At 38.2% G+C, this 15490-nt stretch overlaps 1 protein-coding gene across 5 annotated transcripts in view; it reads left to right on the top strand.

Annotated features, from left to right (window-relative positions):
• RAPGEF2 (Rap guanine nucleotide exchange factor 2) overlaps positions 1–15490 on the top strand; it is a 180483-nt gene that overhangs the window by 50465 nt on the left and 114528 nt on the right. For all 5 annotated transcript variants that reach the window (XM_069855832.1, XM_069855828.1, XM_069855830.1 and 2 more), the window contains exons 2-3: positions 6597–6667; positions 10469–10525. In XM_069855832.1, the coding sequence (XP_069711933.1) occupies positions 6597–6667; positions 10469–10525 (128 nt within the window). The remainder of the gene's footprint in view (positions 1–6596; positions 6668–10468; positions 10526–15490) is intronic.

The following is a 15490-nucleotide window of genomic DNA, read 5'->3' as shown; positions in this document are numbered from 1 at the left end:
AACGTCAAGTTTGGCTAAAGAAAATTTCTGATTGATTCATATGCAAAACTAATAGACCAAGCTTTGTGTCCTAGACTGTTTTTAGAAACTGAATGTATTAAAAGTTACCAGTTTTATCCTATGTTCAGGAATGAACTTGTATTAGTGTCTGATAGCTTAGTCTTTTATGTACTTCAAAACAAACTGATACAAAGGAAAAAAATATTTCAGGTAAATTTACAAAAGTAAATTACATGATGTACATTTATCCTTGAAGTATGGCCCATAAGATTTCATCCACAAAAGTACCAGTTTGGGGGACCTGACATATGTACTTTCACTAATTTAGGTGTTTAATTTATATCTGTGTAGTTGCCAGTTCAGCACTGAGTCAATAAATTGTTTTCTGTAACTTTGGCTTGATTTTTCTTTTAAGCCACAAATCTCTATATGGCATATCCTATACTATTAAGAATGACTTGCAGAAAAATGCTGTGATAGCTTACAGTGAAGTTAAAAAGAATAATTTATCTTAAATTGTAGTGTAAGAGTTTGGATTCTGGCAGGCTTCCCATGTGGCAGCTCCCCACCCTTGAATATGAAAGTCCTGATGTAAGAAAAAGAATGTAAAAAATTCATAGTACGTGACAAATAGTTTTAATCTCTTCAACAAATTAGTCTTGGAATGGCTCACCGAGAAGTCCATCCATACCTGGGCATGCTCCTGCTTGGCAACTGTGAGAGTACTTAGAAGCACGTGTACACAGCAGGGATTTTGGTATCAGTAATACCGGATGTTTTGTCATGGTGGAAGTTGTTTTTGTGGTTTTGCTCCTGTTCTTTGGCAGCTTAATATTTGCAAGATGTGAGGTCACCCTTAGGGTGAGGTCTTGCCTTTGGAGATAGATTTGGCCAAGATAACTGATGTATGTTCCCCTCTACCCTCCTGCCCTGCCTTTCCTTCAGAGGTAGCTGTCTCTGAGGGCACTAACTTGTGTTGTGTACTGAGCTGCTTTTGGTGAGAGCTGGGCATGTTAGTGTGAACTACGTGTGAACAAACCAACTTAGGAGCAGACAAGTCTCTTCTGTGAACACAGAAATTTCTGTTCAAGCCAGTTGGGATTGATGTTGCTGTAGTCCAGCCTTGTTTCTTTTGGTGATGCTGGCACTACTTAGATCTTGGTGAGCCAGTACAAGCACTGGGGCAGGCAGGTGCTAATTCAGTGCTGGAGGAAAAAGAGGAATGTATAAGTGCTTGCTTACTGCCACCTGAATGGCTGAGAGTCATGTGATTTCAGGTGCTGGAAGAGAAGAGGAGGGAAATAGACATAATTCCGCAGATACAAGGAAAGAGACGCAGGACTTAAGCAACCTGCGTTTTAATTGTGGCTTCAACACTCTCTAGGAAGAAAAACTTGACATTGTTCTTCTTAGTATAGCACAATAAAGGCGGGTGTGTGTGTGTGTGTGAACATTAAAATACTTGAAGAGAAAAGGGAGGTTCCACTTGGAGCTAAAAGAATGGTTTGGTCAGCCGTGTAGAAATGGCAAATCTCAACGGTTTGATGGTCTGTTTAACCCATCGAAGACTTTGAGGTCCCACCTTCTCACTACCGCATGAGCTGTTGCCTCTGTGACCCCGACACTGGACCTCACAGGTCTCAGGCTGGCGATGGGGAGAAGCTGTGAGGCTGGGTCCCTGCGTGGAGGCGTTTGTCCTGGGGCCAGGGAGGTGGCAGGAGCGCAGCGGGGAGGGACCGGGTGAGACCTCCCGGTTTCACAACAGGGAACTTGGGCGTGGGGTGGGATCCGGAGCAGAATGGGGAGAGGCTGCGCCCACCCGCGGCTCCCCTGCCCTCCGAGCCTCCCGATACCTGTGGTTTGCAGAACGGAAGCTGGAGACGGGCTATTTTAACAAAGATCAGCCTTTCAAAACGTGCTCTCTGCTTGGCAGGCACCTCTCTGAGCCCGAGGTGACTATTAGGTGCTTTGAAACGGTCCTTTTCTTTCCATCTTCCAAGACAGTGAATTAAGAAATTGGCTTATACTTTATTTGTACCCTTTGATTAAAAAAACCCCCAAACTACTGTAAGATGAAAGCTTCTCCCTGCTTATTTGCCACTTCACAGAAATGAGTGAATTTCTTACTGAGCGCAATGAATTTCTCAGCTCAGCGTTTTGCTTTTCGGCTGTCAAGGATGAATAGTTGCACTGGGCCTGTAGCTTCAAGCTGTTATGCAAACAAGGACTGAACCTGGTGAAAGTCTGTGATTTTTAGCGGACTTTTGTTTCTCAATCACTTCGCTAAAGACAAAATGTCTTAATTAAGCTAGTATGAATTTGAGGCCAAAGTTCTGGTTTGAATTTGTCTGGATTGTGTAACTGGCATTGCCAAATAGGTTTGAAGCACAAATGAAATGGATAGAAATGTCTGGGTGTAAACACACGCAGATTTTTATTAGAATGGAGAGCAGAGGTAAGGTTACAAACCAGTGTGTTTCTACAGATGGAGTTGAAGCTGAGTTGTGTTAAAACTTGAGTCTCTCTTTGTTTCAACATACAGTCAGAACTTTAAACTGAGCCAGCTGACACTGCAGGAGCAAATTAAGAAATAACACTGAATTAAACAAGCTTCAGGCTGCTTCATGCACAGCAACCCAAGACATGCGACTTTGGCTACAGCACAAGTTTAAGTGTAGATTAGATTTCAGTTGTTTAGCCTTCATTTAAATAAAAATGTGCTGTAAAAGCTGCCCTAATCTGTGCTTTGCATTTAATTTTTGGTTTTGGAGTTTCCATTGAAATGTTTTTTCAAGCTGTTGCCACAATCTTTCTGTAGAACTTGATTCTTAGCAAGACCAGCTGAACCTTTACTTTCCCCCAATTCTGCTGGCTGGATAAAGCTAGAAAGCAGAAAGTTGGTGGTTCCTCCATGCTTTTGTATAAGTAGTCCATCCTGTAGACTATTTAACCAATTGTATTGGTGCTGGTTAGCGTTGCTCCTCCTGATTTTTATGAAGTGTTATGAAGTTACTGGCTTTTTTTTTTTTTAAATAAGTGGAGAAACTGTAAAAAGCACGATTTTCTGTAACGTTTTGATGGCTCAGTCTGCCACCTTGTGGTACCTTGAGTATGCGTATGCTAAAAGCGACAGCCAAAGCTGTCAGACTGGGGCTGTCACCTGCCTGCTTTTACAAATTATGTCTCTTAGTTAGAAGCAGCTTTCAGGGACTCTGCGAGCTAGCAGGAACGCATTTGTAAGTCACGGTGGGGTTGAATTGGGCAGCTGTTTGTAAGGTTTAGCTTAACTAGCTGGCATGAATCACACAGACAGTCTTTGAAAAATGGAGTTCTTTTCGTGAGAATTTTAAAATTTTAGCTTCTTGGCAAGTGTCTAGAATATAAAAATGAAAAACTTCCATATTTTATGTGCCTAAGTTTGTGTGCATGCATTATTTTTGTGAAATGGCTTGCTTTTATTAAACCACTGTTTCAAGCGTTCAGAATCTGTTAAGTATTTTACAACACTTGGCAAAAATATTTTGACAGACTCTTGCATTCCATTAATTTACTTGTAATTAAGAAGTTGAAACAGCTATTTGTTTGATTTTTGCTGTGTTTTTCCTGAGACAAATGAAAAACTGAGGTGACTAATATCAAAACTTAATATTCTGATTTGACTGGAATTATGTAATGCCTATGGGCAGTGTATAAAAATATATTCGGTGTTTTTATTGCTGTTGTAGTTTTCTGGGCCTTATACCACTACAGAGAATTTAATTGAAAGAAAGATACTGGTTGTTACTTAAATTTCAATGCCAAACTGTTGATGCTAGAGGGAGCTCTTTCCTGCTAGACGCTCTCTGTAGGTACAGCTTAAAAAAATGGACTTTAGCAGACTTTGCAGAAACAGTTGTCTGATTTAATGCCAGTACACATCAGCTGCAGTGTTAAAATGATTATTTGCTTTGATAGGACCTCACTGCCTGGAGCGCGGGTCCATTTTCTTGCTGCTTTTTTTGCAAATCAAAAGAAACACCTTAGTTCTTTCTGTCATGAGATGTCTTCAACTTTATCTTCCCTCTGTGGCTGCAGCTAGCAGCCATGATGGAAGCATAAGTAAAAGTTTGTTTAGGGTTGGGTTTTTTGTTTTTGGTTTTTTTTTTTTAAATTTTTCTTTTGTTTGTTTTGTTGGGTTTGTTTTTTTTTTTTTTTTAATTCCCATGCCCCTTTTTAGCTCTCCAGATGCAGATTTGAGAGGCAAGGAGTTTCCACCACCTGCAGTTCCTGGCATGGGGACATACGAGGTGTTATATTTCCAAATATTTGACAAGTAGGCTTATATTTTGAAGAGGGTTTATTTATTAAACTTTCACTAAGCTTATCTTGTTTGTTGCTTATGAAACTGATCAGAATGATGCCCTTCAGTGACAGAATGCATTCCCCCTGCTTTGAGTCACTTCAGCTGCATTTCTCAAGGGACAACTTGTGTTGTACACTGCTTTGTACAGCTGCAGGATTCCTCACTAGGTTTGTATCACTCATCAGTATAAAAACAATAATGTCCATGGGTCCTTTCTACTACCGAATTCGACTTCTAGATCTGTGGTTCTTTCTTAACCAGAATCTTTAGTTCTTCAGTCAACTGTGAATCCTTTACTGCACGTAAAACCTGTGCCACTTAAGAGAAAACTCAGTGCAAGCTGGTGGCAGAGGATTATTCTCCTTCTGTTCTGTGTCTGCTTGTTGTTAGACAGGTTTGCCTGAAATGAATTACAGTAGCTCCTTCTGGCCAGGCTCTTTTCCGTGGAATCTGCTTTTATGGGCATCTCATCCCCAGTGGTCTACTCCTAGCTTCCCACAGCTGCTGGTGGCTTGTGCCACAGAGTTTGACATGTCCAGGTAGACAGCAGTGATGCCAAGGGGACTGTTCGGATTATGTCATACCTCACCATTCGTTCAGGGTTCCTGGGAGCCTCTGCTTGCCCCTAGCCCGTCTGGCAAGCAAGAAGCTCACTGACTGTGGTGGCAGACAACGTTGTTTTACACACTTTTATTAGTATTTAAAAAAAAATCGCAAGCAACTACTGTATTGTGTCTTCAAAGCTTTCTGTGTGTAAAGTTCCTTCATCCCAAACCATGCATAATTACTTTTTTCCTTGATGTGTCCTCTGCTCCTCACAGGAGAACCAAAGCCTCTAGAGGGTAAGGGAACAGAAGGACCAGGATAGAAGTGAGATTGCAGCATTTTAGCTTGTGTATTTCTTCTGCTTTTTCAAACTGAATGTTTGCTTTTTTCATTGTGAGACAACGGTGTTCTTTCTGACGCCAAAGGAAAGACATGTATTTAGTATTGACTACTGAGTGTAACTCCTGGTATCGTTTCCAATCTGTACCAGAGTTTAACAAGCACAGTAACATTTCTGAATTAGTATATCTATCCAGATTTTATTTTTATTTTTTTTAATTTAAGTTCAAGGTCTCTGTACAACTTCTATTCCAAAGTTTGTGCCGAAATACCACATCTGACACTCTTTCATTGTGTCTAAAAACTCAAGTATTTCTGTAATTCATGGTCAATTTTAAATAAAGTCTCCCCAGTGACCATATCTTTCATAAATTTATTGCTTTCATATATTCCCTTACTTGAAAACATCTTTCTGCAGTGATTTATAAGAGTAGTATTGATGTTAGTTATTCTCAACTTCGTCAGCCTCAGGCAGTGGTTGCAAGTCACTGCTCCAATTTTCAGTGAATTATGCATAATTACTATCTTTTAACTCTCACATTTCAAAAATAGATGATGAAACAGTATCAAATCCATGAGCCAAAGTTAAAGAATCCTAGAGGTTGTGGGATAAACTGAAGTTTTCTGAAGTGTTGTGATTTGGGTATAATATTAGCGAAGCCTCTAGATTGACAATAATGTTTCCATAGTTGCATCTTGGGAAGTTTTAGTCTTGGGTGTTGTTTTTGTATCTTTCTTAATGTTGCTTTTTGGGCTAGGTATTGGGGGGTTGAAAATGGTTGAATGTAATGATTTGCCATGTAGCTAGGATTGTATTTATGATTTTTTTTTTTTTATCTTGTGCCAATAATTTTCTGTTCCCAATAACTTTTTTACCCTCATTTAAGCTTGTGGTTTAGTTTCTGTTTGAAGAGAATATAGATTTATAAAACCTTACATACAGTGGGGAGTTTTGTTAGACTCGTTTGTACTTTTTTCTTTTGCCCTGAGCTTGAAAAGACTAATTTACATAAGCTTGTTTTGCAGAATAAATGAAGATTTGGGGGTATCTTGGCATCGGGAAGCAGGACAGTTGTACCTATCAAGTAGCTCACTGGAATTCTGGACCAGGCTTGTTTCCTGGTCATGAGTAATAACAGCAAAAGCAGAAATTTTCTGTGTTTGTTTTTTCCAATGTGGACATAGCATCGTTGTTCCCCATGTCAGGTTCCAGTATCTAATCAGAGGCATTTCTGCAACTTGCCTTTAGTCTCTTGCAAATGTGTTATTTTAGATATCCCTGCTGCCCCTATTAGGGAGAGTTCTGGGTGCTTTGCAAAACCAATGTTTTTAACAGCTTTTCCTAATAATGTTTTCCTTATGTTTGTAGGATTTGGAGATTGTGTATTCCTATTTACATGGAATGGAAGCCTTGTCTAATCTGAGAGAGCATCAGTTAAGGTATGATACTTTATCGTTTAAAACGCTAATGTGCTAACAAAGCGAAGGAAAGAAGGGGTGGTAATTACACATTACTCTTATGTAACCTGCCTGAAACTGTAAAGCTGGCCACCACTGTGTGCATTTCTTCTTCTTTATTGTCCTAACACTTCCTCCTTGTATGTGTGCAAGTGTGTACTCGTGTTTGTTTCTCCTAATTTCTATTATGAATGTGTTTGAAAAGAACAGACTCAGTCTGTTTCAGGCTCTGTGTAGAGTACAAGTTCCAGTCCTGAATGGAAGTCCACACATAATCTAAATAATTTATTTAATGTGGTAATTATGGGAACAGAGTCTGATATGCAGCTTCTGTTACAGTTTGTGCTTGCTTTTGTGCAGAAGTTTTGGAAAAATTATGTACTACACATGCGAATGATACTTAGTAAAAAGTTACTAATAATTGTCATCCACAGATATTTTTATTAAAATGCTTCCTGAATCAAATTCAGTTAAAAGCTTCTGGATGAACTCTCTATTTTTTGTAAAACTTTTGTCTATTTGATTTGAAGTCCTCGTTTCAGTTGTCAGAGCATCATTTAGGTTGGAAAAGACCTTTAAGATCATTAAGTCCAACCATAAACCTACTGCTGCCAAGCCTACTACCAAACCATGTCCTTAAGTGCCACATCTATATGTCTTTCAAATACCTCCAGGGATGGCGACTCCTTCCCTGGGCAGCCTGTTCCAGTGCCTGGCAACCCTTCCTGTGAAGTAATACTTCATAATATCCAATCTAAACCTCCCCTGGTGCAACTTGAGGCCATCCCCTCTTGTTCAATCAATTTTTGTTTGGTACAAGAGACCAACACCTACCTCACTGCATCCCCCTTTCTGGTAGTTGTAGAGAGTGATAAGGTCTCCCTTCAGCCTACTTTTCTTCAGACAGAACAGCTCACATAAACGTCTTATAGCTGAGGTTTCTAAGGGTATTTGAGGTTGGCGGGTACAGGAAGTGGCCAGCACATCTGCTCCATGCTCTATGGGGAGAGAAGGTGAATTTTTACATCCTGGGGATTGCCAGCATTTGCATACCTGAAGGTGCCGAAGCTATTTTGACTCAATGCTGGTTTCAGTTCTAATTTCTGGCCTCTTGCTTCATCAGTGTGTCGGACTCTGCATTCGCAAGTGAATATTCTTTAATTTGGAGAAAATAAAAGGCAGGATTTTCTTTCTTTGTAAGTTCTGAAGATACATTTTGCAATGTGAATGTTGATCTCAAAGTAGCCTGTGTAATTACTGCTGCTTTGGAAGGAAGCCATGGTCACAATCAGTTAGTGTTTTGTGTTATGCTATTGTATGCAAGAATTTGAACACATCAAGTTTTGCACAGCTGGAGTTGAACTGATGTTAACTTGTTTACAAAGATCAAAGCGTGCACATATTGTTGCGTGTTATGTTGATGTGTGCTGCTTGGCTTCCTGTGCTGAATGAGGTTCTTGCTGAGGAATGTGTGGAACTCGGGCTCACTCTCCTGGCACAGTGAATTCCTAGAAGAGAGCTTCTACTTACAGTACCATACATGGAAAAGGCTGGGCTCCCAGCAGATGTGGAACAGAAAGCTTTTATAGTATGATTTAGGATAAAACATTTCTTGTGGCAGTGGGATGCCACAGTAAGCTCTGAAATGCTTTAAAAACTACTGTATTCAATGTAGCCTCTAGCAGTGAATAACTTAACTTATGGCTTGCTGATGATCTCATCTTGAATTTATTACATTTGTTTAGGAAGCGGACAAAGATCACATTGGAACAAAAATTTGACACCAGTATTAACCAGAACTAATTCTTTTGTCTCTTAATATTTTAGGAAGCAATTTAGTTTGCACTACTTGGTCACTGTAATTTCTAACACAAGAATTAAAACACTTGGCTACCTTCTGTTGGCTGCCTTCTGTAAGAGGCATTTTCTTCCCTATTACTGTCCTAATAACAGGACCAAAATGCTGTAAAACTTAAGACAATGCCAGTGGTAAACTTGCGTGACTTTATCAAGAATGTACTTCCTTTCCTTTCAATTCAGAGGGGAACAACACTTGCTTGTTAAAGTGATTCTGTTTCCTATAACTCCTGCTCTTAGATGGCTTGTTGCCTAGCATAGTTTCAGACAAGTAGGGCACAGACTGTTCTTGAGCAATATTTTAATTTTTACATCTGACTACTAGCAATGACTTTTCTTCTGGTATCTTATCACCAGTAACCTTGTGTCTGCTCTCCCCTTTCCTGACGAAACAGAAAATCAGAGAGAGAACATGAGGACCCCCAGAGGTAGAAGCAGACAGTAGCTTTTTGGTGCCTGTAAAGGATTTTGACGAGATCTGATCCTGTGGTGGGGAGCAGTGTCTGAAAAAGAGTAGGTTCTGTTGTTCAAAATATTTTTTGCTGTGCCAGGAAGCGAGAAGATTTTTCATTAGCTGAAATTAAGTATTATGTATTTTTATATCAATTATACACTACAGAAATTGTCTGTAACGAAAGTTCTCAAAGGTGGTCCAAAGAGTAGATCTGAAATACCAGGATGGGGGAAAAGCTGTGGAAAAAAAACCCCAACTTTTTTGGTTGTTTTTTTTTTTGTTTTGAGAAAACAGAATTAAGATCTCAATTTTCTATTTGCATACTGATAGAAGCATGCCACTTCTGGACAGGAAAAGCATTTTTTCTTAGTGGGCTGCACTAATTAGTAAAATATTGGAAAAGATGAGTGCTAAGGTAACTTTTGTTGTAGCCTGTTGGCTATTAAAATGATGAGAAATAGCAGCAAGAAGCCTTCCAAATGTCACATCAACCCAGTTCAACTTTTTTGGGACTTGTTGGCTGAGCAGGAGTTCTCGAGTGCTGTTTTCTCCTTAGGCTATCATTGCAGACAGTTGGTTGTTGGTGCTCTGAGGTTCTGATGGTCTTTCCCAAATTTAAACATAGTGTCTCATTTGAATGTGTTCACGTGAGACTCTTGGGCAAATCTCTGCATGACTGTCTGTCAAATAACCCTGGTGTTTGCAATGTGCTTCAGAGCCATAGAAAGTCCAGAGGAGGAGGTGTGGTTTGTTTCCTTCCAACTTCCTCACAGTAATTTACTGGCTCCATTTCCTTAAGACAATACACAGAAATGACATGTTGATTTTTTTGCACCAGGTTAACATTGCGTTTCCTAATATATGTGGTAATTTCTATTATAGTTTGTTATGCCACATTTGTCAGGCAGAGAGTGAATGCGGCAGTGCTTTAATCCTCTCCTCTAGGCAGAGGATTTTCCTGCAGGAAACTCTTTCCACTTTGAGCCCTCTGGGATTTCAGCATTAAAATCTCATGGTAACTTTTAAGTTGCTGAATTTTAGCAGAAAAAGAAGCATTGATTTATCAATGTAACATCATGGTATCTCTGAGTAGTGTTACATATCATAAATTTCCATCCATTTCTAAAATTCTAAGTTGTTTCCTTATAAAGCAGTTTAACTTTATAAAATGACTTCAGTATCATTTTGCACATTTTCCATTTTTTTTTTTTTTTTTTTTTTTTTTTTTTTTTACGGGAGCAATTGCATCTAGCATCCTAAGTCGAATCTGATCTTGGATGTACTAATAACTTAGATGCTTAGATTTAACAATTTGTTTTCTTAAATTAAAAATCAGCTTAGCTTTAAATTGATGGTTAGTTTCTGCAAATGCTGGAGGCAAACATGGAACTGCTGACTAACTTTAGAAAGTGAAGTCTTTGTGACACTGATAGGAATCATAATTAAAAGATACTTCTTTCCTTCTCTTTCAGACTGATGTGTGAAACCGTTAGATATGAAAGGCATGAAGCAAATGAAGTCCTGTACTAGTAAGTATTTCTGCTTCCTTCAAAGAGTTAATTAATTTTGAAGGGTGTTAAGGATGGAGTTCAATGCCAACTCCCTCACCCAGTGCACAGTCTGCAAACATAAATGAGCCACTTTTTCATCATCAAACAGTGGAGAAATTTGCTAGTGACAGGGAGGGAGCCAACAGTGACTCTTGCATGGTGATGTGTGCTGTATTAATTTTTGTAACCAATGAGGTTATAAAGAATTAGGAGATTTGGGATGTCTTCTCATTAGAATAAGTTGTCTTTTAGTCTCACTTCAATCACTTCAATTTTGTGACAGAAGTAGCGACCAGCTTTTCTTGCCAGAGGTGCCAAATTGACATATCTAATGTGGTTTATAATGAGAAGGGTTGTGATCTAAGGTCAGCTCAGATTTACTGTAGAGATCTGAGGATAGAAATTGCTTCATTTATGCAAGTGATTTATTGAAATAAAGTGTATCAGAGTTTACTGCCCCTAAACCAGACTCTAAATGCTGATTTTTCTGTTGTCTGGTATTATTTGAACGTAAGTGTACAAAGAATGCACTTGTATGCCTTCTTTTATACATTCATAAGTTTTCTTGTACTGGCAGTCAAGAGGAGGATGTGATTGAACAAACTTTAATGCGAAGCCTTGACCATTCAGGGAAGTTAAATTTATGTCTAATGAAATCCATTAATCAGTTATATATGGGAAATGCGCAAGGTCAAAATCTATAGGTGGACAGATAATTAGACCAGTGTAATCTTTATTCATTTTCAGGACTAATCTGCTAGGAACCGTTGTGCTGGTGATTTCTCCTTTTCCAGGCAGTTGTTTTGTGTCCATTATACATGAGGTTTTGTTTATACACTGTATCTTGGCTCATTCTAACTGTTGGTTTAAATTTGAATTATGTGCTGAATGAATCAAGGCTGCTAGGCTACTAGTTATACATATATTCAAGGCAGGCAAAAGTTACCAGGAAATATGTGCCTGAGAAAATGCAGTGCAGAAACAGAAAACTGTGAAATCTGGGTTAACTTGAAGTGCTCTTTGCAATTCTTTTGCAGCGATTTCCTTTGTCACTCCTTTCATGTGACTTCATCTTCACTGTGGTTGTTTGCCTGTCATTCCTACTTAGTTGCTTCTTGACGTTTTTTTTGCCCATCATTTAGTCAGTAGATTTAATGGGCAGTTTGGCAGCTTCTGGATGTAAATGCTAGTGCAAAATATACTTGCTGTAGCATTTCACATCTCTGATTTAATGTGTAATGGGCTATACCTGAAAGTTTACAGTGAATATTTTCTTTATTAAAAAAAATATTAAAAAATCCATTATTTTGTAGCCAGAAATATATGTTCTGCTACTCTGAGTTGGAGGTTTGCATTTCATTGTAATGAACAACTTGAGATGTATTTGGTAAGAAAATCCCATGGAACCTGCAGTTTAATTTTAGTATTCTATTTTTATGATAATGAATTTGGAGGAATCCTTTTTGTATTTCCCAAATTGAGCATATGTATTGAAGGTGTATTCTTCTAAAAAGCAGAATTCCGATTTTACGATGTATGTGTTTGGAAAAATTCTTTGAGTACTACTGGAGATAAGCAATATGGTAGCCAGGTTAGCACAACTGAGTGGATTGATTCTATAGGAAATGAGCTTGGGACACACAACCTGGTCTCTTTTTATTGAATGTGCCAGAACTTATCACTTGGAGCTCTTATTTTGATAATGAAGGCTAAGGTTTGCCTTGAAATCAGAAATTGGGTGCTAATCTCCTGTATTCATTAGAAAAATCTATTAAAATAGTTGCAACTGTTGGAGCTGTTAATTGACCTGTGTGTGTGACCTCCCTGAGGCACAACTTAATCTCTCAGTGCAGATAATCTAAATCTTTATTCCTACATGCTAACATGAAAACTAATATGTTCACTCTGTTTATTTGATCAAAACTTTTTCATAGCTGCATTTTCAGCTATACTTACAAAAAGGTCAATTTCTGTTGCATGTGCACAATGCTGAAAGTAATTATTTGCGTTCAGTACAAACACAGTAAAGGAATAAAGTGGAGCACGTTTAAAATTGGATCATTTCATCTGCATTTACTTTACAATCAGCGGGTGTACATGGTAGTGACAAATTCTCAAACCCTACAGCCATCTCCCTGTTTAAATGGAAACTGGGTTATTAAAAGTGGCAGTTCAGCTTGAGTTATTCTTCAATTGCCAGTCATCCTACTACTTTCATTTGATGGGAAGTTAATAACAAAAAAGCTTAAAACCTGCAAGGCAGAATTTCAGAAATGATGTTTGCTTGACACATATACCTGATTTTTTTTTTTTGGTCCTGCTAACTTTATTCAATTCAACTTAAAGACCTAATGTAAAGAAGTGTTTAGTATTTTTAAAAAAAATGTTATTTTTTCATATCTGCATAATAGTCATTCTAGATATTTCCAACAGTAAGTTTCTAATTGGCATTTTCTTTGGAAAACAAAGCTTTAGCACATTTGTAGAGGTTTTGTTTGCCTCTTGAGAGTTGAACAAAATTTTTCATATCAAAATTTAAATATTTGCTGTGATGGCAGGGAGGAATCTTTGGCAATAAATGTTTTGCTTCTAAGCAAATGAATATCCCTCTTATAAAAGAAGCACCTCTTTTTTCTCCTCATTAGTCATACAAGAGCTGCGTATGGTTTTCAGTCATGCTGTTTGATATTTCTGTACGTATTTATCAGTGGTGTTGGCTCACCCTTTTTGTAAGGAATTCTTGCGTCTTTAAATTTCCCTTTGTTTCTCCTGTAAAGATAAAATTTCTCCTATAAAGAAAATATTCTAAGTTTTGATGACCTGCTGTCTGAAGTCACTTGGTAATAAAACCTCAAGGGTTTCTGAATTGCCGTGCTGTAGCACATGATGGTTTTGGCTCACATTCTCTTTAGTTTCTGTGCAGTTGAGCCTGGAACTAACTGAGCTGTGCTTATAATGTTTTTTAAAAATTACAAATTAAAACCCAACCTATGTTATCATGAACTGTGTTTTAGTTTTTTAGAGAACCTTCCACTTAAGGCCTCCTAGGATATATGCTCTTAAATCCCACATGTTCCTTCTGAGAAGATTGCAAGATATATATTTTGGGTTTAAGCTCTAATCGGCAAAACACGTTTCTCAGTCAGTAGCAATTCTATAGTATGCTAACGTTTTTTATTTAATTGATTCTCAGAAAAGAAGTGTTTTCTCTTGGACATCTTGAATTGAATTTTAGTGTTAATGTCTATGGTTGGAGAAGACTTGTCTACTGTCAACATGTTTGTATGCTTTTGTATCACTCAGTTGTGCAGCTTTCTGTGCTTTTATGAAATGTGATGTCTTCAAAGGACTATGTTGTAAAACAAAGTAGAAAGCATACGTATAAACTGGAGATGGGAGAGACAAGTTACATGCAAATCTGAGTTAATACTACTGAGAATGTCAACAGCTGAAGTGAGAAATAGCGATCTCTTGGTTTCTGAATTACTCACTGTGGTAGGCAGGGTGTGTAATAAATAGCTGTATTTGTACGGTTATGTTTTGTCTGCCTTTTTCCTCATTCCCCACTTGTCAAACAATTTGTGATGAAAATCATACACCTGTGTTAAGACTGTAGTGCTTATACTGAGTGGAGGGCAGAGGGAGGGATAAGGGAATGAGAAGCAGAGAAGGCTACAAAAAGGAACATGATACATAATTTCAGCCATTCTTCTTGGATATTTCCATGTTTACAACCAAATTCTTAGGTCCAGTAGCTGTAATATCACCATCCAGTCTTAGCTAGGTTTGCAGAGTTAGCTCATTGTGGTAAATCACAAGATCCAAAATACTTGGTTTGGGCTAGTGAAAACCTTCTCCAAAGGTGGCTTGACCCAGCCAATGAAGTTTAAAATGAATGAACTCTGGAAAGAAAATAAGGAAGAATGATTTCTAAGTTGCTGCTAAAATAATTACCGTCGTCTTAGGTTAAAATGTTAAGGTCTTTAATGAGGTATGCTTGAAAAAAGCTGGAGGGCATTTGCTTTGTGTGGCTTTGGGACAGGTTGTTGTTAGAGGGTTGCCTGAAGGCACTGGGGAACTTGCAGGTACTCTTCTTAGGGAGAAGATGTGCTGTCACCTGTCCAGGTGTCATGTAGGGATTTTGGATGTAGCTGTAAATCACCTGGGTGTGTCTCAGATATGTGGCTAAGCTGTAGTTGTATGTAGGTCTTTGTAGTTAATATACAGCAGTTCTTTGCAAGGACAGGTGAAAGATCTATGAGTAGGTTTTAAGAGTAGGAGTCTGAGAGTCAAACTTTTAAGTCCTACAATAAAGTGACTTTTAGCAAATTCATGGTTCGTTCACAGTAATACACTACTGAAGACCCTCAGGAGAACAGAAGCAGTGTGTATAAAACAACAAAAAGTGATGCCAAAGTTGCTGTATGTTTCTGCATAGCCTGACATAATTGTGTGATGAAGTGTGACAAATGAGCTAAAGCTTTCTCTAACTATTGGTGCATGATTTTTAAAACAGAACAGCTCCGCAGAGACCGCCTCACTGAAATTTGTCTTCTGATGCATACCTTTCTGTTATGAAGGAGTGGTTTTATGTTCCATACATGTTCAAGAAGGTTTAAGATAGTGGTATCGTAAAACCAAGTTATTCTGTATAGAAGTGATATATGTGATCTATTGTATTTATTGCCATAAAACAGAAAGTGATACAGAATGGAATTGCTAGGGAAGTGAGGATCAAGCTGATGTTTCCAGGAGTGATATTCTCAATTACTATCAAAATTATTATTTAATGTTTACTTTTAACCAGATTTTCTTATTTTTGGACAGGATGCACCTGCTTGTGCAGGCTTGGGTCACATATCTGTGTTTACTGTCCTTTTTACTGAGTGCTCTTGACTTCAGAGAACCCTTATAAGAGATTTCTTCCCTTGGTCCTAAAGAAAT

Source organism: Phaenicophaeus curvirostris, chromosome 4 (assembly GCF_032191515.1).
Source record: "Phaenicophaeus curvirostris isolate KB17595 chromosome 4, BPBGC_Pcur_1.0, whole genome shotgun sequence".
Lineage (NCBI taxonomy): Eukaryota > Metazoa > Chordata > Aves > Cuculiformes > Cuculidae > Phaenicophaeus > Phaenicophaeus curvirostris.
Note: the sequence above shows the minus strand (reverse complement) of the source record. Positions and strands in the feature narration are given on the sequence as shown.